The 21,892-nt window shown below is 39.8% G+C and overlaps 1 protein-coding gene across 2 annotated transcripts; it reads right to left on the bottom strand.

Moving 5' to 3' along the window:
• Positions 1-713: 713 nt before the first annotated feature.
• On the bottom strand, positions 714-20,604 carry bpgm (bisphosphoglycerate mutase). 2 transcript variants are annotated; one of them, XM_003220812.4, is made up of 4 exons: positions 20,447-20,552; positions 11,167-11,218; positions 9,948-10,609; positions 714-2,675 (listed from the first exon to the last, which is right to left on the bottom strand). In XM_003220812.4, the coding sequence occupies exons 3-4, from the start codon at positions 10,546-10,548 to the stop codon at positions 2,500-2,502; spliced, it is 777 nt and encodes a 258-aa protein (XP_003220860.1). In that variant the 5' UTR covers positions 10,549-10,609; positions 11,167-11,218; positions 20,447-20,552; the 3' UTR covers positions 714-2,499. The 2 variants fall into 2 exon arrangements, with proteins under 2 accessions (XP_003220860.1, XP_003220859.1); XM_003220811.4 differs by lacking the exon at positions 11,167-11,218 and having other exon boundaries at positions 20,447-20,604.
• Between the last annotated feature and the right edge of the window lie 1,288 nt (positions 20,605-21,892).

Raw genomic sequence — 21,892 nt, 5'->3', positions numbered from 1 at the left:
CTAATTCATAAGACAGATTTCCAGGCCACCAGCTAAAGATCTGGTGAACGGCTGTGTTTCTCCAGACAGAGAAATAAATCTCAGGGCAAGCAGCCCAAAGGAAAAAATATATGTTGGGAAGAAGAGAAGCAGGAGAAAGCTGAAGTTCAGAGTTCTCTAGACAAAGAATTCCAGGTACCTCCCTACACTAAAAGTCCCATGACAATTTATGTGGTATGCAACAAGTAACTTTATTAGTGCTGATGCATCCCATATCTTTGGAACTCCCTTTCCAGAGAGCACTATCTGAAACCATCTTTATTGGGCCATCATTTTCATGTGTGCTACATTTTGCAATTTAACTGGCTTGTGCAATTTCTCTTCTCCCAATTTAGAGTCCATGCTTTTCTTTGCATGCCAGCCATGGCTAAAGAGTGGCCAATAAAAACAAATGACTGGACCTGGAACAAAACAGTGCCATGTAGTGTTCCATTTGGCATCCAGCCAGCCATGACATCCTGCAAGACTCTCTATTCTGCCACATCCATAAAAGACAATGAGTATTCTGTGGCTACTGTGCACACTCAGTTCTCACTGGGCTGCTTTTTGGTTCTCCACATTAGGACTATTTGTCTTCTCTGTTGTACTACTGCAAGCCTGTCGACGCCACCATTTTGCATGGGAATGATGCCATTTTGGCTCCACTCACTAATAAATATCAGGAGAGGAAAATATTCAATGTTTACTGTTTAATAGTGTTCTCTCTCCACCCACATACTGCATCAAACATAGACACTTTGACCATGGTTGAAATCATTCTTCACTGCCAGCATCTTCACCATTCAAATAAATTATCTACTAATTGATTTTCTGCTTCATGGATCTGATGAAGAGGCATGGAGCTCATGGAAAAAATCTTCCTAACCTTTAGTTGTTATAAATCTTTGGTTGTTGTTGTCCAAATGCTCTGGATTTACTTTAGGACAGGATCAGTATCACATCCGGGTTATGTTCTGAATGTATATATTGCAGCCTTGCCAAAACTAAACAGTTCTAGATCAATAACAGTAGCATAATAGGAAATGGCTTCAAATGGCAAAATAAAGGGAAGGAATAATGAATGATTGTCCCTCTGCCAAAGATCTTACATTAACAGGAGTTTGTTCACAAAAACTCAAGACATTTTGTAGGTGCAAACTAAATTGTATTTGCCACTTGTACAGCATAAAAGCATTTTAGTTAATCCAAAACAATGAACATATTTCAGTCTCCTGAAGAACCAATTTTCCCCTCCTCCCAAAAAACACTCTTCCCCATTGTTACAACTTCAAAGTGGATCTCTATGGAGAAACATCTCTCTGCTAACTGCCAAAATACAAGTTTATATCCCAGTGCATGACAAATGGAGAAATAGCAATTTAGCATCTTGTTTGTAGTAGTTAGCCTGCATAGATCTCCCCATTGCAGATTTGTGGAAGAAATCAAAGAGAAGTTTTAACTGAATTTTGACAGCATAGGGAGCCAAAGAGAACAACCCAAAGGGACACATGGACCCAGCTGTTCCCTAAACCTGAGTTAAACTTTAAAAAGATATCTTGGTGCTATTCATACATTGTCAATGCCAAAAAGAATGCCTTACTAAAACATCAGTGGCACAGAAATTTAGTTTGTATGTTTTATTTGGCTGAATTACTACCATAACTGTACTACATTTAAAGCAACAGTTAGCAAATGTGCTGTAGTTTCTATATTAAAAAACAAAAGCTTTCAGTAGCCAGGTAAGGATGAAGGTTAGGGGAGGGAAGGAAGGAAGGAGTGAGTGACCCATCGCACTGTTTTTTTCTATTTGTTTTAAATACTCACACTGACTTTGTTAAAAAAATAAAAGCAGTTGGGTAAGGTACCTCAAGAGAAAGGTAACCACATACTTTGGCTCATCCCAAATTAACTTAAAATCCATACAGTCAATGCCACCATAGGAGAATAAACAAAAATGATCTATATCAGAGAGAATGAGAGAACCAATTCTGGAAAGGTTCAGGTAAGAGGTTTTTAAATGTAAAAATAAGGGCTTTGTTCAATAATTATATTGTCAGTGATGCATCTAATAAATAGCTTAACACAAAGCCAAGGGCTATATACACAACAAAAACCTAGTTTTAGAGAAAAGGAAACCCATACTTTGAATCAAAAATTCCTATGAAGGTCCAGCATTTGTAAACCTGAAAGCTTGCTGTCCTTATTTGAGAATTATGTGAAGATGTTTGCTCTGTAAATCATTATGGTTCTTGGCAGAAATCTACATAAAAATAAAACGAACGGATACTCCACTCTTTCTTCTACTGAGATCTGAATTCTGGTCTCCAAAGATGGACTGCTAAAATATCACTGCCATTGCCTATCACTTACTGAGGACATAAAATAAAGGAGGTTGGTAGAGTGTAACTAACTAGGAAGCACTATCCTTCACCACACATGGCAAAAGATATAGGTGCAATATTTGTAAAGTCCTCTTTATTTTTAAACAACAGGTTTGGCTTTCCCTTGATCTTCCACCTTCTTGATGGCCGCTTGGATGGCTTCTTGGTCCCCAAGAAACTGATGTTTGCCAAGTGCATGTAGGTTTTCATCAAGCTCAAGGAGAACTGGGATGCCAGTGGGAAGAGTGACGTTGACTATGGCTTCATCAGAAATGTCTGCAGAGAGAAGAAAAAGGTCAAATATTTCTACATTCCTTCACTTCTAGGAAGAATTCCAGGCTGCCATGAAACATCCATCTTCACTACACATGCCCCTGAAGTGTTACCAAATGTGCATCCACACTACAGAATCGCAGCGCTATCATTCCATTTTAACTAAGGGCAAAGGAACCTTTTCCAGTTTTCACTCAGATAATGCTCAATCCATATACCCATACTAAACATACCCAAGAATATTTTTAAAAATTAACGCCAGAAACCACCACGCCATCTTGTGGGCTTTAATTCTATGACTTCATAATAATGTGCCTGATTTTCCAATGCTAGGTGGTGGCCAGCCTATGATCTTCTTATCCTTCCATTTTCCTGGTCTCGTTTAACTTGAGCATTTGAGGAGAAAAATCAATTCGGCTGGAGGGGAATTGGCTAGCTATGGCAGTTCTGCCACATCAACGGCACACATCATCAAAATGACAGAATTTGTCCCACATATCTGTTGCTTCTGACTAATAAAGGTGACTGAAAGATGTGGTGAAGACAAATAACAGCTGCAAAACATCCATTTGCCCTTGGCATTTTAAAACAATAGAGAAAGGGGACAAACCACTGACAGCTGAACAAATAGTGTGCTTTCCTCAGAGATATAAATGCATCTTCTGCTTGACACATTAAGAAAGAGGGGAGGGATCTTGTGGAAATTCAGAGTTCCATTACGACCTCGATCATAGACGCCCCCAAATCAGACGGATGTCCATCCAAGTAAATGTCCATTGGAATGGCCTATTTGGTGCAAGAAGCTACAGCCTTTCTTTCTCTGTGTAATGTATTTTTCTTCAAGACATCTATCATGCCTAAATGAACTATACAGTTGGGCCTCATCCATGCTTAAAAATATTAATTTTAAACAACCAGAATCTAAAACTGGATTTTTCCATTTTATACAATTTTATTATGGCACTGTACATAATGGGACAGAACCATCTTCAGATTTTGGTATCAATGGGGGTCTTTGAACTAAACCCCAGCGGATACTAAGGGCCCACTGTATACTGAGTTGTTGTCATATGCCTTCAAAGAGTCTCTGGCGTATGGCACTCCTAAAGCAAATCTATCATACAGTTTCCTTGGCAAGAGCTGTTCAGAAGAAATTCACCTCTGCCTTGCTCTTAGGTTGAGAGTTTGTAACTACTGGATGACTTCAACTCATCCTAACAGTCATTGCTCTGTGTCAATTATGAGGCTTGTTTTTTGTATTTTTGAAACAAATCTATCAGAATTGTCATATTTACAAACATAGCTGTGTATGAATAGACAAATTGGTGATTATCACCAATAGCTTGCAGCTGATGGAACAAACTCCAGTTTACAAAAGCAGTTTTACCTGTGACCAAAAGGAAAATATTAATCATCACAAGCAATCCAGCAAGAGGAATTCATTTTGAGAAATGGTTTTCAAGTTTAAAAAAATAGACATCTGTTAACCAGAGACGATAACATGGGAAATGGAAAGATTGCTGCATTTGGAAAGAACGAATTGGCACAATAAAAGGATGCTAACTGCAGGGAAACATCGGAAGGTATTGCCGATTCAGACCAGTTCCTGTATTTAGCTCAAGGAAAAATAAGGAGCTAAATGTTTGAAGAGCCATGGCACTCTAAAAATATTTCTCCTTACTTATCTAAGAAAGCACTCAGTTGCATAGCATTTAACCAAAGGAAGGTTTCCACTTAGCATTTGTTTGAAAGTTGTTTACATTCATAAAAAAGATAATTCTTTAAAAATTTTAAAAAGATAAAAGGGCCTCAGATGACCTAAGACCTTTTCCTTCTTGGTTTCATCTCTCCAAGTCTCCTGCACTGCCTTACTGTCTTACGTTTCAACCAAGGCAGTTTCTCATTACTTCACAAGACATGTAACACAACCTGGATGAACTTTCATTGCAGTGTTGCATCCATATCTATTTGTGTTGCAATCCCAGCCATTTTCACCAAGCATGAAAGAGCAAAGGTCTACCTTATTACTCAAGAAACTATACATTGCCATGCCATGGGATGCATACGCACAGATTTGAATACCCACAGTTAAAAAGAGAAAATGGAATTTTTGTAGTGGTAAACTAGAAAAATCGATATGCTGGAAACCACCATGAAATACCTCTTCTTTGGAATAAGAAAAATGCTTTTCAAGGAGAGACTTATCGCTAAATATTAATATGAAGGTTTTAATATACTACAATGTACAGTATTAGGAAATGAGCATGCCTATGTTTAACCAACACTTGAATACATTCAAACCACTACATCATGTTGGCTCTAGTCTTCAATATTTTGAATTTGTGAGGACCATCGCATAAATATAGTCACAGTTTTCTACAAAATTTAAAAACTGTATTTTCACCCTTTTAGGCCTACTTCTCAGCAAAAGCAAAAGGACAGAGTTCTATAATCAAACCACATCAACACATGAATGAAGATGTTCCAAGATATCCCTTAGGGTCTACTGGCTGCCATGCAAGCTTTCTTCAGTATTTCAGACCAAACAACATCCCTGGTTCCTCTGCTTTTTGCCAAATTCAGAAGAAACAAGACTACATTCCTGGAATAAAATTACCTATTTTAAAATTATTGGTCCTGAGATGAAACAGAAACTCAGATCTTTACAGTAAGTTGGTTACTGACAGAATAATTGCTCCCCATCCAAGTATAAGGTAAAATAGCCTGTTTTCAACTCAAAGTAACATTTAATGGAAGCAACTAAGTCACCCCATCACTAAATGGATCACTTTTATCCAGTAAATAAATCACGCGTACTAGTTATGACATTCCACCAGATTTTTCTCTTCCATGGAAGATAAGGCCAATGAAACCATTTCCAGACTCCTTAATCTTCTGTTCCTGACTTTCTTTTTCATGTGGCCAGCAAAAGCCTCCTGCCCTTTCCTCCCTAGTACTAAGAATGCAGAAGGATTAGTGCACCTTCTTTTGAAAGGGTTGTGTTTCAAAAAGCTCTGTAAGTGAGTCAGAAACGAGAGCTTATTTTAAAATGTTTTCATTGGAAGTGGTTAATTTAAAACAATGTCTATGCAAATCCTACGCCGGATAATCTGGTAATCAAGTATCTTAAAGTCTCTGGACTCAAAGTCAATGATATACTTGACAAAATGGCTCGATGGCAAAGCAATCCATGTGAAATTAGCTTCCAGTTCTGAAACAGGGATGTGGTAAAATGTGTACTGCCAAGAACCTGCAAACCTAAATCTAAGTTCTTCAAAGCGCACATATATGGGTCACTTGAAGTACAAACATATCTCAGTTAGCAAAGCCTCTGGCAGTGAAGCTACTTCTTACGAATGTTTTCATACTTGCCCAACCCCATCCCTTTTCTTTCTCATCCAATGTCTAACTGGACTGGTTTTTAAGCAACATCAGCATAGCCTTAGGTGGATGTTGACACAGACCTTCAGTGTTTGGTGTGTAGCTGCATCTTTGTAGTGAAAATGCAATAAACAAAGCTTGAGTTGGAACAGAGAATTCTACTCTCGTCAACTTTTGTAGCCATGTGATCCTGTCTATAAAATAGAAAGTACATCAGTTTCCTCCATAATCCCTTACAAAGGAAACATGAGCAGCAAAACAGAAAGATAAGGGGACATCGGATAAGCCGGCTGCCCCAACATGTTAAAAGCACACCATTCTGAAGCTTGGCCACTAAAACAAAAATCATAGTGAAGTCTAATGAAAGAAAAAAAAACATCTTGAATGTATTTTGGAAGAAGCCTTCAGTTTGTCCCTAAAAGGTTCAAAATATTTGTTTGTGCAAATCTTATTTAAGTTGGTTATTTCATTTCACATAAGCATATCTTTAGTCTTGAATAAAAAGTCTGTTGAAACGTGTTGAGCTGTTCTTTGGTGCAGTAATTTGTCCCTATGTTTTCCAGGTTATTTTTGACTCTGGTATCGAACTTTGTTAAAAAAATAATGACCAAGAATACGTCTATTTTATTCACAAGGTGCATCTGTACCCCTCGGGTGGTATCAGTTCATAAGAAGACTGATCAGGAAGGAATGAGCCCTTTGAGCTGTTCTGCCAGCACTTCTGATACTTCTCCACCTTGAAAGTAAAGCAAGAGGAAAAACTTGCTCTCCAGCACCAAGCAAATTAGACTGAAGAGATATGGACAGCCTTCAGTGGAGCATACCCTCAAAAATAAAGTTATGGTTTATACCAGTGGTTCCCAACCTTTTTTTTTTTGTTTTTGACCAAAGACCCCTTCATTAGGAACCACTTTAAACAGGGAGTCTCTAACATTAGTACCAAAAAGGTTACAAATCGGTTTTTGGTCAACTTTAGATTTGGTTTGGTTATTTGGGGTGCTGATTCAGAAAATTGCATTGGATAAATCACATCAGCTCTAGATTTTGATACAGAACATATGCCATACAGTAGTTGCCATCTGCTTGCCCACAGAAAATCATATTCAATAATCTAGAGCTGATGTGGTCTATCCAATGCAATTTTCTGAATCAGCACCCCAAATAACCCTAGGAAGAGGTCTAAAAAAGGTCTAAAAAAGATACCAAGGTGCCCCCGCTTCCAGGAGTCAGATGGAACAGCTCCACTCAAGGGAAGGTAGTAGTAGTAGTGGTCAGGAGGCTTGTTGTCGTACCTTTCGTGGGTAGTCAGTCTCTCCCCTCCTGACATCCCTGTTGTCTCAGCACTATAAGAGGGTTTCACGAGACTAGTTGCTCACGTTCCAACAGTGTAGTAACAGTGAGGCTGCAGATCATATTTTAGTTCGTGGGGATCACTGGTGGTCCACGGACCACAGATTTGGAATCACTAGTTTATACAGTATGTAAAATGGAGGAGTGGGAAATGCACAGCTCTCAAATGTTTGACTGAAATTCCATCAGCCATCACAGTTCTTCATACTTCCTAGAGCTGAGATAAACTGCAGTACAGTACTATTTTGGGACTAGCTGGTGTGAACAATGCTTTAGTTTTGCATACTGCCTTGGATCCCATGATCTGAAGAAGACAGAGTACAAATTCAATAAATAACACCAAATTAACACCCCTTCTATGACTTCTATGACCAAGAGGTTTGCATGGTGTGGAAACAAAGGAAGGGTTACAAAGGCAAAATCTCAACATCAGATGCTATCTGTCAGTTACCAGTTGCCAATTTTAATTTCAGCTTCTAGCACCACTGTCCTATCTGGTTCATGTGCCAAATTGTTTACACAGAAACAATTAACTTTTTCCCTCCTCCTCAAGTTGAGAAAATTGCTCCCCAACCCCTTCGTAAGTGGTTTCCTTGCCAAAGAAAACAGAAATCAGCCCAGGCTGAGCCACTACCTGAACTTGTTTTCTAATCGAGAAGCATTTCAGTCATTGCCAACCAGTACTGGACTTTCCAGAAGAAATGTGCAAAGCCTGGAACATGATAGGCCATCTGTTCTCTAAGAACTGAATGTCCTTTATTCCACCTGTAAAGGCAGTCTTGTGCAAATAAAGCCTTTCTGAAAAATCATTCACAATTCTAGTAGTGATCAGAGTACATCTAATTAAAAGCTAAAATAAAGCCTCTATGTTTAGGTGATGTATAGCTGTGGTTCAGACATACCGAGTATGAATTGGCACCGGCATCCACAATACTTTCTCGTAGAGAGAACTCAAGTCCATTTCCCTGGACTTCAATTCAATTACCTTGGTTCTCAAACGTTGGTCTTCCACATGTTTTGTACTTTAGCTCCTAGAATTCTTGATCACTAGTAAAGTTGTCTAAAGCTTCTGGGAGTTGAAGTCAAAATACCTTGAGGACCAAAATTTAGGAACCTCTGAACTAGATTACAGACTTACAGTCATTTGGTCTTCAATCCTTCTCTTAGGGTACCTAAAGAATGGTAGTTCAAGCTGTCTGGTAGAAAAATTTAAGTACCTTACCAAACTACAAAACTCAGGAAACTGCAACAACTGCATAGCAATAACTCCTGATATACCACTTTCATGATAGTCAGTTGGATACAAAACTGAATTCTCAGCTGAAGACAGAAAAACAGCATCATTTTAAGCAAATCAAATAATTAACTAGAACACTACAGTACCCATATTTCCAAAATCCCAAAATTACAGGAATAAGCTTATGTCGTTTTGTTTGATTTTCTCATTAGGATCATCCAAATTGCCTTCTACAAAGTGGAACCATGAGTAGACCAAGTACTGTTGACTAACAGTGGACCTCCAAGGTTTAAGACAATTTTTTTCCTATAGCCCTCTCTGGAGACGGCAAGGACTGAATCTAGGCCTTTGTGCATGCAAAGCATGTGATCTACAATCTCTGGTATTTCTGTCCTCTACCTACAAATGCCAGTATCACACGTGGCACCTGGGCAACAAGACAAGAATTGGTTCTCAGCAAGCCACTCTTGCAAACCTTGCTACTTTTAAACAGCCCTGTGTTCTTCCACTTTTACAGCTTGGCTGTGGTACTAGCATAGCAAATGAAGACAGACCAGGCTGATTTATTAAGGAACTCAAGTCAGTCATCTCTTTACAAAAGGCTTGGCCAAATTTGGCAATAGCCTAGGAATTATTAACTTACCCCCACTCTCTTGGCCTTTTAAGGAACTAGCTGGCCTATGCAGGGTTGAACCCAGACAGTTTAATTGACAAATGATATATAGGTTTCATATTGGGAAATACCAAACCTACACGTGAAGCTCAGATTGAAGAGGCAGATTTAAGATTACTGAGTGTGTTGTATAACTACTCAGGAGAAGAACAGACACTCAGAACTGAAGATATCACACACAAAAGTGCCCCACCAGCAGAAAGAAGGAGCCAAGGAAACTACTCTTCCCTCCATGGGGCATGAGGTGCTCCAGGTGTGTTTGCCGCTATGCACAATTTTAAGTATCCTCAGGAAGTCCTGGAATTGATTTTAAAAAACTATGTTTTTATCTGACACCAAAATGAAGCCAGCTTATGAACCAACTGGGCCTCCAATAGGAAGGCATTCTACAAGGGGCCACATCTCAGAAGGTCCTCACAGTGGTTCTCAACCTGGGGTCCCCAGATGTTTTTGGCCTTCAACTCCCATAAATCCTAACAGCTGGTAAACTGGCTGGGATTTCTGGGAGTTGTAGGCCAAACACAACTGTGGACCCCAGGTTGAGAACCATGCATTAGTAGATAAAGGAGAACACCTCTAATAAAATAGATGGTATTATAGTTACAAAGCCTAAAACAAACATATAATAACTTACTCTCCAAGTGTTTTAGGAGAGCCCTCGTGCTGTTCCCATGAGCAGAAATGAGAACCATCTTGCCTCTCTTCACCTCTGGTGCTATCCTCCCATTCCAATAGGGAAGGAGTCTATCAAGCACTTCCTTTAGGCTTTCAGCCTTGGGAAGCTTTTCCAAGAGCACATCACAGTGCTTATATCTGCGATCATTATAGATTTCATGGTAGTAAGGATGGGACTCTGTGATAGGAGGTGGGGTGACATCATAGCTCCTCCGCCACCTCTTCACCTGCTCTTCACCGTGATTGAGGGCCATTTCAGCCCGGTTGAGGCCAATCAGGGCACCGTAATGCCGCTCATTGAGCCGCCATGAAGCTTCTGTGGGAACCCATTCTTGCCCCATCTGCTCCAGGACATGCCAAGCAGTCTGAATAGAACGGCTGAGGATGGATGTAAAGACGAGGTCAAATTCGAATCCAAGTGCTTTGAGGTGCCTGCCACAGTTCTGAGCTTCTGTCACCCCATCACTGCTCAGCTTCTGATCCACCCAGCTGCAGAAGCGGTTCTCTTTGTTCCAGGCCCCTTCACCGTGTCTCAGCAGGACGAGTCTGTACTTTGTCATTTTAACGGAAGAGATATCTTCTTTAGATTTTGGACAGGAGTGGAGTTTAATGAGATAACATCTATATAGAAATAAAAAGAACAGGTCAGATGCTGTGTCCATTAGGATGCAAGGAACATTCAGAAGCTTCCCTGATCAACAGTGGTGAACAAGATTTCCTGAAAGGACCTTTGTTATCACTATTCATCTTTCTCCTGCAATGCAAGAGAGCACTGGGTGTATTATACAGCACATGAGTGTATTTCAGGTCATATAACATGGGGAGGACCAGCAATTTATTTTCCTAATTTGCCAGGTACCACTGACACATTTTCTCCCATTTATGACCACTTTCTTTTCTTTCCTAGAAACTTTACCTGGAGCAGGAGTTAATCATTCACAGTCCAGCACTCCCAGCACCCATCAGTCTGCCTGACCAGTACTCAAAGGTGATGAGAATTAATGAACACACATAATAGGAGACCGTTTCTTAAAAAAATCAGGTGGATCTCTAGCTCATATGGGGATTTGCTAAACTGCCATTTAAAATACTAGTCCTCGTGTTTCCATAAGGCTCTTGCAGGTAATGAAAATATTAAAAATCATACATGTATTTCATGTAAAATAATGTGAACTCACCTTATATGCTACAAAATCTTGCATATGCAGAAAACTTAATATTGCAGCCTACCTATATATGAAGAGAAAAAGGAAAAGAAAATTGAGCTCCACTGCACTCAAAATGAATTAGGAATGAAAAGATGGGAAAATACAGACTTAGGTTCTGCTTCTCATTGAAATAGTAAAACGTGCCTGAACAATTATCCTTCAGACTGTGGGTCCAAGTTTACATGACTTAAAAATGTCCCCTTATATGAAAATGGTACACAAATCCTTAAATGCGAAATTAAAAAGAAAGATTCTACCCTGCTACTCTCAATCTTGTGTTCCCAGATATTATTGGAAACCAGTTCTCATTATTCAAAATAACATGCTGGCTAAAGATAATAACAGCTGTTGCCCAAGAGCACGTAGAAACTCCAAGATGGGAAAGGATGTCTAGCATAAAATCATCCTTGGACAAAACCACAAGAACCACCTATGTCCAACTCACTGCCCTGCAGAAAGATTAAAACACTCCCAAAAGTTGGTCCTCCTAAAAAGATTGCATCTTTCCCAGGGCAATCTCTTCTCATTCTGAACAGCAATCACCAGGAAATTCTTCCTAATGTTTAGTTACAATCTTTTTCATATAATTTGAATGCAGTGGTTTGTGCCCTGGTCTCTGGAATGGAAAACAAACTTGCTCCATCCTTTACATGACATCGATTCAAATATTTGAAGATAGCCACTCCATCACCACTCAATCACCTTCTCCAAGCAAAATGCCTACAGCTTCTTAAGCTGTTCCTCATAAGACTTGGTTTCTAGACTTTTTACTATCTGCTTCACCCTCCTATGGACACATTCTACCTTTACTGAACTGTTTGCCCAGAAATGGATACAACATTTATTACAAGATCTGAACAAAGTAGAATAGAGTGCTACCAAAACTTCCATCAATAGGGACACCATACAGCTGACTTCATAGCCTGCTTCCCAACATTTTTTTTTCAGGGGAAGGTAAAGATCTGGAAAAAATTTTGTAGTATGTCATCAACATTTCTGTCAGTTTTTGCATGGTAGGTATTTCTAGAAGCCTCCTTTCTAATGGTCCTCTACAAGATGAGAATTACAAGCACCTAACACAAACATATATGCATTTTGGGAAGACTTTTGAGTTTTGAATTGCTCTTTTCACTTTTGTCTCAAATTCCTGAATTATTTTATTGCTTTAAAATAAGGTGTCTACTCTCCACTTATCTGGAAATGTGCAGCAGTGTGCATGAACTCTCCAGTAAGTCTTCAAAACAATCTGACCCAGTTATTTTACTGGAGACAGGAAAGAAAGAGCAATGATATAATGCCCTCAAGGAAGAAAGCCTTTCCTTTAAAGAGTTTGGTGTCTCTCCACCATATATTCAAACCACATAACTTTGATCTCTTTTCTGTGCCTGCTTTCTAGTATTTCTCATGGAAGCACCTACACTATCTCTCCCAAAAATGGCCCTCTAGGTGGTGGTGGGTGAAAATTTCTAGGGTGCTGGGATGTAAATCTTTGGACACTCCTCCATGAAGAAGGCAAACCCAAAACATTTCCTGGGGCCCTTTCACAATACATAATAACAGCACTATAATTCCACTTTACCTGTCATGGTTCCACCCTACAGAAACTTGAAATTTGCAGTTTCAGAAGGAGTATTCATAAACCTCAGACATAGAGCTACACTGCCATACCAAACCTAAAATGCCAGGATTCAGTTGTAGCAGCTAAAACATAAGTCAAGATGCTATAATTGTGTGTTCTGGAAAGGCTCCTGGAAGCTTGCAGAAGCTGTAGAGGTGGCCTACACTATTTAACATCAAAATACCATTTTTGTCCAAACCAGAAGTGGACTTTGGGCTATAGTCAATCTGTTTCCTTTCTGGCACTTCAAGCAGTCTGTGAGGCACAATTACCACCTGTGCTTTATTCAGTCTAATACCAGTTCACATACCACTGCAAAGTCATCCCTATGAACTAGCAGAGACAGCATATGATTATAATCTCATAACTCTCAACATTTTTTTTAAAAAAAACAAGGTATTTTGTTTGAAGATCTCAGAATACTCTAATAATAGAAACGTGACTCATAAATTATGCTCGATAGAAATCAGATGGGTACCTATCACTGGAGAAATGCGTGGGAAGAATATTTGAGAAAGTATCTAATCAGATGATTATATAAACTAAGTGCAATATATAAACTACTTGCTCTGCACAGCAATCCCTTGATACATAGCTGCAAGTAAGCCTATCAGCTTCCATAATTATTGCTCCCAATTCTGACTAAGCAGCAGAGGGATCTATCTGGGACAACGTGTCCCACTTACCAAGAATTTCATTAAGTTTGAAGTTTGGATAAAATTGTTGTGTGTCTTCAAGCCATTTCTGGTTTATGGCAACCTTGTTGTGAGGTTTTCCTGTCAAGATTTGTTCAGGAAAAGTTATCTTTGCTTTCCACAGAGGCTGAGAGAATATGCCTTATTTAGGATCATTCAATGAGTTTCCAGGCTTCAGAAGGGATTCGAATCCTGTTCTATAGAATGCTACTAACCTGGGGATGGAGGTATCAACCAGTTCTTGGTGGGATTACACTCTCCCTGAAAGATTGTGTTCACAGCTTGTGACATGGGCTCCTGGATTCATCTCTCCAAATGTCAGCCCAGGCAGATCTGACAATCAGTAGTACTTATTACCAGCTTTGGCTGATATACCACCTAATATGGGTATTTTATATAATGTTTATGATAATTATGTGTTTTAGCTATACTGTAACCCACCTCAAACCACAAGGGGAGGTAGGTAAGAAATAAAATTATTACTCCAATAATCTAACCACGACACTAGCCTGAGAGCACACAGAAGCCTGCCCTGCCAGGGACAGATAGACCTGATAACAGAGGACTGCCCATTTCCTCCCTTGTACTGTCTGCATCAATATGGTCTTGTACGTGATGGGCTGAAACAAAAGGAGTTGGTTGATTAGAACTGGACACACAGAAGGTGTAAGATAAGGGGGCGAGCTCATCTTTTCAGAAGAATGGACAGTTATTCACTTATAACAACCATCCAAAACCTTATTGCTTTGAGCTCTAGGTTTCATCTGCTATCTGATTTCCAGGAGTGCAAACAGATTAGGCTATTCTTGTGCTTCCTTCTTCCCAGAATTTTACAATAGGTCCAGATAAAAACACCTGACATTTGTAATCTTCCCATATTTCTCCTGTCTCTGCTTCCTTTTAATAGGAACATTCATTAAAGGAAGGGCAGAATAGGTCCACGGAGTCTCTTTACCAATGCTGCAGACCATTTGAAAGTACCCCAACTGCTATATATCACAAACTGTAGGACAGAAGGGAAAAGGCCTGTTACATAACCAGCTCTTTCTGCCTGCAGTAGATTCAGCTGTCTGTAAAAATCATTGCATGTTCTGTAACATGGACTTCCATGAAAATCCACCTGCAGGGCTTCTATACGTTTCCTTGGAGGTTTGCAGAGGTCTCCACTGTCAAAAAGGCATCCCAATTGTATTACATTAAAAATGAAACTGACCTGTTCTACTGCAATGAATTCACTCCAAGCCCTTCCTTGTTTAAACTACTGTTGAATCTAATGACAACGGGGGAGAAAGCAGTTTAACATATTTCTATAACCGAGAAGGAGGCAAATTCTTCATCATGAACTCTGAAGTCTGCCAAACCTTCTCAGTGATGGGAGAGGATGTCAAATCATTTCAGATGAAAAAAGAGACAAGCAAAGGATGTCTTCACAGCGAAAATATAAATTAATAAATGACATTGAGAGGCAATAGAGTAGAGTGCTTTAAGTGTTGGGCTAGGGCTCTTGGAGACTAGGGTTCAACTCACTGCTTGGCCATGTAAATTCACTGGGTAACTTTGGGTAAGTCTCACTCTCTCAGCCTCTAAAGAAAGAGCAAACCTCCTCTGAACAAATCATGTCAAGAAACCCCCATGACAGGTTCACCATAACTATTTGAAGGTACAAGACAATAAATATTGCCATATTCTTCTGCTTAAATTAACCTTTAACAACAGGACTCTGCTGCCATCCATTTTTCGTGCCAAGTTTCAAAGAAGCAGATTTCTTGAGAGCATTTCACGCTGGTGTTTTGATACCTTGTCAGATTACAAATACTGCAAGTCTTCTTGAAAACTATCCCTGCTTATGTTCCTTTTTTGGAGAATTCATACAGACATTAAGCAAACATCATGGATAAAGATCAAAGTGCCCATCACTTTGAGCTTTATTCATAATGTTTGCTGAAATATCTGAATGTTCAGCACAAAACGAAGACTAGCAAAATGGAACCAGTCATAAATGCCAAATTTTCAGCAAATCCCACCAGAAGGATGATCATATTTTTGTGTCTGCCATGACTATTGTGTCTTTCATATTGCCATCCGGGGGGGGGGGGGGGGGGGGGCAACTATCAAGTGAAGTTTCCCACACCAGACATTTCTGGAGCCATTCATATATTGAATTTCTATATTGTGCAACTGTTCAAAGAAAATGAGGCAGCAACACTAGTTGCAGGCTTTCCAAACGCTGCTGAATCCCAATTCATCCCAATTGTTCAGAAGGTTTTAGAATTCAGAAACTGAAAAGGACAGAACGCAATGACCACTTTGTTCAGTCAAATGGGGCAAAGTCAATGGTGACTAGAGTATTTATTTGGTTTCTACTGTCACTTGTATTCAGAAATTACAGGGCTCAGTGTCCCCATTTGACTGCTGAAGAACAAAAAAGGGGGCAATCCAGGATAAACCACATCTTCTAAAGATCATTGATGCACAAACTGAACAGAGCTAATACAATATCAGTGGAAGGGTTGGAGCAACACATCCGTTGAATTATATGCAGCCCACCTGCATTAGCTATTTGAGTAAACTAAGAATTGTTTCCTGACCAGTCAACAGGATATGCCCTGTCAACAATATAAATGAAAAAGACACATGTTTTACAGTCACCCTTTTCTTCTGGACTGCAGAGATTGCGTATTGCCTTTCCTCTTAGCAAGATGACTGGATCAAACAGGCTTCCTTGTACTTAAAAAAAAAATACACCAATTACATGAGAATCCATCTTTTCATTATAGAGCTCAAAGTGTACTATTTATCCTCATAATCCTATTTTGACATTAGAAAAAAGTGTTATTCCCTCTGGATCACAAAATTTTCCATTTCATTTCACCTGATGTAAAAATATATGTGGATGCTCGGCAAATCACAGTATTAAGCAAAAGCCAATAGAAAACTTGTCTACATGTGGTGGACTAGATCAATGGTAACTGACTAAACATGAGATAATCACCTTGAGATGGCTCTATTGCTGGTTTTGGATGACAACAACAAGGATTTGCTAGTATGGTGTAGTGCATGGTGTTGGACTAGGACTTTAGATATAAGGGTTTGAATCTCTTTAGCCATAAACAGTAATGGATGACCTGAAGCAAGTTACATTTTCTCAGCCTCAAAGGAAGCAGTGGCAAACCGCTTGTGGACAAATATTTCCAAAAAGGCACTATGATAAGATTGCCGTAAGTTAGAAACAATTTGAAGGCATATGCAAAACAGTATGGATTTCTACGAATGGAGTCAAGATTTAATTGCTTTGCTGGTGGCATGGCGACTGTGCAGTAGATGCTGCAACCATTAATAACTCTGGAGAGCAACCTTCTTGAAAAACTCACACAGAATCTGGCTAAGACCAAGAACACTTATACTTCATGGCATCCATTCGTCTCTCATATCAATATATATCTTGACAGGATCTCAATTACATTTCTGGAAAGAAACTTGGCACTGAAAATTCTCCCCTTGAAAATTAACTTACTGACTTTCGTTTCATCAAGTCTCTTTTGAATCTTCTCTTTCGTTAATGTTGGTTTTGCTACTCCTTTCCCAATCTTTTGGGTTTGCACTAATACACTGGTTAGCAGTTCGAATACAGGCAGCGGGGTGAGCTCCCACTGTTAGCCCCAGCTTCTGCCACACCTAGCAGTTTGAAAACATGCAAGTGTGAGTACATCAATAGGTACCACTGTGGTGGGAAGGTAACGGGACTCCATGCAGTCATTCTGGCCACATGACCTTGGAGGGGTCTACAGACAATGCCAGCTCTTCGGCTTAGAAATGAAGATGAGCACCAACCCCTTGAGTCAGACACGACTAGACTTAATGTCAGGGGAAAACCTTTACTTTTTACTGTACACCTGTTAAATTACTCCGTTCTCAGTGAACACGCTCATGCTCCCATTATTAGTCATTAATTAATATAACAAAAATTCCCTTACTAAAAAGAGGGGAAACCCATCCCAGCTCCTTCACATGAAAATCCTTTCAATCTGCAAGTTATGTGGCTAAGTATAATAAGATTTTAAGACTAAATTTCCATGCATTCTATTCTACCACACTGCATAAGTACCTTAGATGTTAAGAAACAATTGTGCCATTTCTGATTACAATTGTAATGCTAAGATTTCTAAATAACAGATTTAATACTACTATTATTAACTGCTGCAACACACAAACAATTAACTGCTCAATTAAAGAGTTGTTTTTGAAAGTTCGATCAATTTTTAAAATGTAGCCCCACTTTTTTAGAATTTATGTTTATATGACTACCATATAAACAGGCCCCCTCCCTCCTGGCGTTTAGAAAATAACAAAAAACTTGATTATGCAAACAAGCACTAGGTGAATGACAACAATAGTGGGGCGGACTGGTAACAACCTTGGGATCAGTGCAATGTTAAAATGTTTTATGTTTATGTTTGATGGTTCATAGTGTTTAATGGTCTAATTTATAATCATATGTAATTGTTTTAGATGTGTGATATATTGTTTTATTATATGTAATTTTGCCATTTATTTGATGTGAACCACTTTAAGTCCCGCCAGGGGTGAGAAAAGCAGAATATAAATGCAATAAAAAAACAAATATACAAACATGTAGGAAACATGCTGCAACATACATGCTCATAATTTAAAAACAAAGTCCTTTCTTCAGAAATATTGTTTTCCACTGGCAAACACAATTCTATATAATCAACTCATATAATCTACCAAATTACAAATCATGAGTGTCTCTAATAACTTGTAGGTTCCATGGTTAGCATCTCACTACTTTGTAATTTACCATACTTGTCATTAACCTACACACAAAGAAAACAAAGAAATGACCCCTGGACTCAGTCCCTCAATAAACAGGAATAATAATGCTGTCTGACACTGCAGGTAAAGTGGTTTAACACGTTGGACCATGAGTCTGTATAACTCAGGACACCAAGACTCAAATCCCCATTCTGCCATAGAAACCTTGGAGAAGTCCCTCTTTTAGGCTCAGAGGAAGGTGAGGACAAAGCCCCTCTGAACAAATATTGCCAAAAAAAAAACCCTCCAAAATAGGTTCACCTTGGAATGCCAGAACTCAGAAATTATTTGAAGGCCCATAACAAACAGCACAGGTAGGATGAATTAATAATGAGAGTGAGGAAGAAATGTTGTCCTATCACCGAGCTATTAAGAAGAATATTTAATGTGTAGTAAACTGCAAAATACTAATTATACATCTAGCAGCTGACTATGGATCCATCTACTGCAAGCGGCTGATTAAAAATTTTCACACATTTGTAAAAATGCTCTGTATGAAGTACTGTACTTTCAAACAAATCAGATATACAAAAGATGCCATATAATCAGCATTATTTCTCAGGCTCTTCCTGTTTCTGGCAGAATATAAATAAGTTCTTTATTATCTCCATAGTCTACATAGATTAAGTAGCAGTTATCTAGCAATCCAAAATACTCCAAAATCGCCCACATGTGTGGCTGACAGAGTGATACCTTTGCTTTCTGATACTGCAATGTACAAAAGCTTTATCTAAGGCACAATATTATTTAAAATATTAATTAGTACATTACCTCCAGGCTATGTGTATAACATGCATCTGAAACATAAATGAAATTCATGTTTCGGCTTGAGTCCCATCTCCAAGGTATCTCATTACATACATGCAAGCATTCCAAAACCAGAGAGGGGAAATCCAAAATGCAGAATATTTCTGGTGCCAAGCATTTTGGATAAGGGATACTCAACCTGTATTTGTATGTTTTAATGCCACAACCAAAAATAGCATGACATGTGCATTTAATCCACCTGAGATCCAATCCTGACCCAGATCACAAGGGAAAATAACCCACACATCAATAGCCTTATATGGTTGCAGTGCTGCCCCTGGGATTGGGATGGTTTTAATGTGTTTTAATATATGTCCTTCAATATGTACGTTTTCATGGTTTTATGTTTTCACCTATGTATTTTAATTATGTAGTACCTCACCTTGAGGAAAAGTAGGCTATTATTATTATGATGTTGTCAAAGGCTTTCATGGCCGGAATCACTGGGTTGCTGTGAGTTTTCCAGGCTGTATGGTCATGTTCCAAAAGCATTCTCTCCTGACGTTTCACCCACATATATGGCAGGCATCCTCAGAGGTTGTGAGGTCTGTTGGAAACTAAGCAATTGGGATTTATATATCTGTGAGAGAAAGAACTCTTGTCTGTTTGAGGCAGGTGTGAATGTTTCAAATGCCCACCTTTCAGCTTCAAAGCCTGGTTGCTTCCTGGAGGGGGGGAATCCTTTGTTAGGAGGTATTAGCTGACCCTAATTGTTTCATACCTGGAATTCCCCTGTTTTCAGAGTGCTGTTCTTTATTTACTGTCCTGATTTTAGAATTTTTTAATACTGGTAGCCAGATTTTGTTCATTTTCATGGTTTCCTCCTTTCTCTTGAAATTGTCCACGTTTGTGGATTTCAGTAACTTCTCTGTGTATTGTTATTATTATATTTCTAACGCCACTCAGGATCTGTTGTTTTGCAAGAAAACAATCAGCTAAAAGATGAGCCAAATAAGCAATACAAATGAACACAGTGGACAGATGTTGTTTCAGATGTAGGGTGCATCTACATTGTGGAATTAATGCAGTATGACACCACTTTAACTCAATGGCTCAATGCTATGGAATCCTGGGAGCTGTATTTTGTTGAGGCACCAGCACCCTTGGGCAGGGAAGGCTACAGGCCTTGTAAAACTACATCTCCCATTATTCCGCAGCATGGGAGGTAAAGTGGAGTCAAACCGCATTAATTCCACAGTGTAGATGCACTCTAAATTAAACTCATTTTTAATTTCATTGCACTACTCTGGTTTTATTAAACTCTAAATGCACAAACACATATACAGCCATTGTTTACCTTGAGAGGCCGGAACATGCAACAACGCTCCCTGCTGAAAATGCAGCTGACAGTAGCCAAGAGCTACAGGCACGCTGCTAATGAGGAGGCGAGAAGCGATGACGCCGCTCAGTTTCTCCCCTTTGATTGGGTGCTTCCGCTGTCACTCATTGATAGGCGGCAGTTGGGGGGGAAATCCACAAAGGAGGGGTTGAGTGAGCCAATAGTTTCAGCTCTACTCTAGGACGGTGTGGTCGGATTGGGCGAGAAGAAGATGGACGTTGGGCAGGGCCAATGAAAAGATTTGTTGACTGGTGGGAATCCTGGAGCTTTCTATGTGCCGGAGCTCACGTTTCCCTCTCTAGCGACGCGCGTTCTCTGAACCCAATGGGGGCGGGTCTTCCCAATCGTTGGTCTTAAAGGCGCAGGACTTCAATTCCCAGAAGCCCCAGCCAGGTTGGCCTTCTGTAAGGAGTCTACCGTATACCAGGCCGCTGTGGTCAAGTCTACATAGGGACCACCAAACGCAGCATGGGCCAGACACAAATCAAGGAACATAAAAGCTACTGCAGACTCATCCAACCAGAGAAATCAGCCATAGCAGAGCACTTGATGAACCAACCTGGACACAGCATATTATTTGAGAACATGCTGGACCACTGTTAACAACCACCATGTCAGACTACACAGAGAAGTCACTGAAATCCACAAGAAGCAGGTGGGCAATTTCAACAGAAAGGAGGACACCATAAAAATGAACAAAATCTGGCTCCCAGTATTAAAAAAAAACCGCCAAAATCAGGACAGTAAATAAAGAGCAACACCCAGGAGATGGAAATTCCAGATAGGAAACAATTGGGCCAGCTAACACCTCCCAACAAAGGATTCCCCCGAGCAGGGAGCAGCCTGGCTTTGAAGCTGCAAGGCTGTTGTTTTCGACTCTTCGTGACCTCATGAACCAGCCCACGCCAGAGCTCCCTGTCAGCCATGGCCACCCCCAGCTCCCTCAAGGTCAAGCCAGTCACTTCAAGGATACCATCCATCCATCTTGCCCTTGGTTGGCCCCTCTTCCTATTTCCTTCCATTTTCCCCAGCATCATTCCCTTCTCCAAGCTTTCCTGTCTTCTCATTTTGTGGCCAAAGTACTTCATCTTTGCTTCTAATATCCTTCCCTCCAGTGAACAGTCGGGTATTATTTCCTGGAGGGTGGACTGGTTTGATTTTCTTGCTGTCCAAGGCACTCTCCGAATTTTCCTCCAACACTACAGTTCAAAAGCATCTGTCTTCTTTCGCCCAGCCTTCCTTATGGTCCAGCTCTCACATTCCTAGGTTACTACGGGGAATACCATTGCTTTAACTATGCGGACCTTCGTTGCCAGTGTGATGTCTCTAGTCTTCACTATTTTATCGAGGTTGGTCATTGCTCCACTCCGAAGAAGTAAACATCTTCTGATTTCCTGCCTGCAG

Source organism: Anolis carolinensis, chromosome 5 (assembly GCF_035594765.1).
Source record: "Anolis carolinensis isolate JA03-04 chromosome 5, rAnoCar3.1.pri, whole genome shotgun sequence".
NCBI classification, from domain to species: domain Eukaryota; kingdom Metazoa; phylum Chordata; class Lepidosauria; order Squamata; family Dactyloidae; genus Anolis; species Anolis carolinensis.
This window is presented reverse-complemented; position numbering and strand designations above follow the sequence as displayed.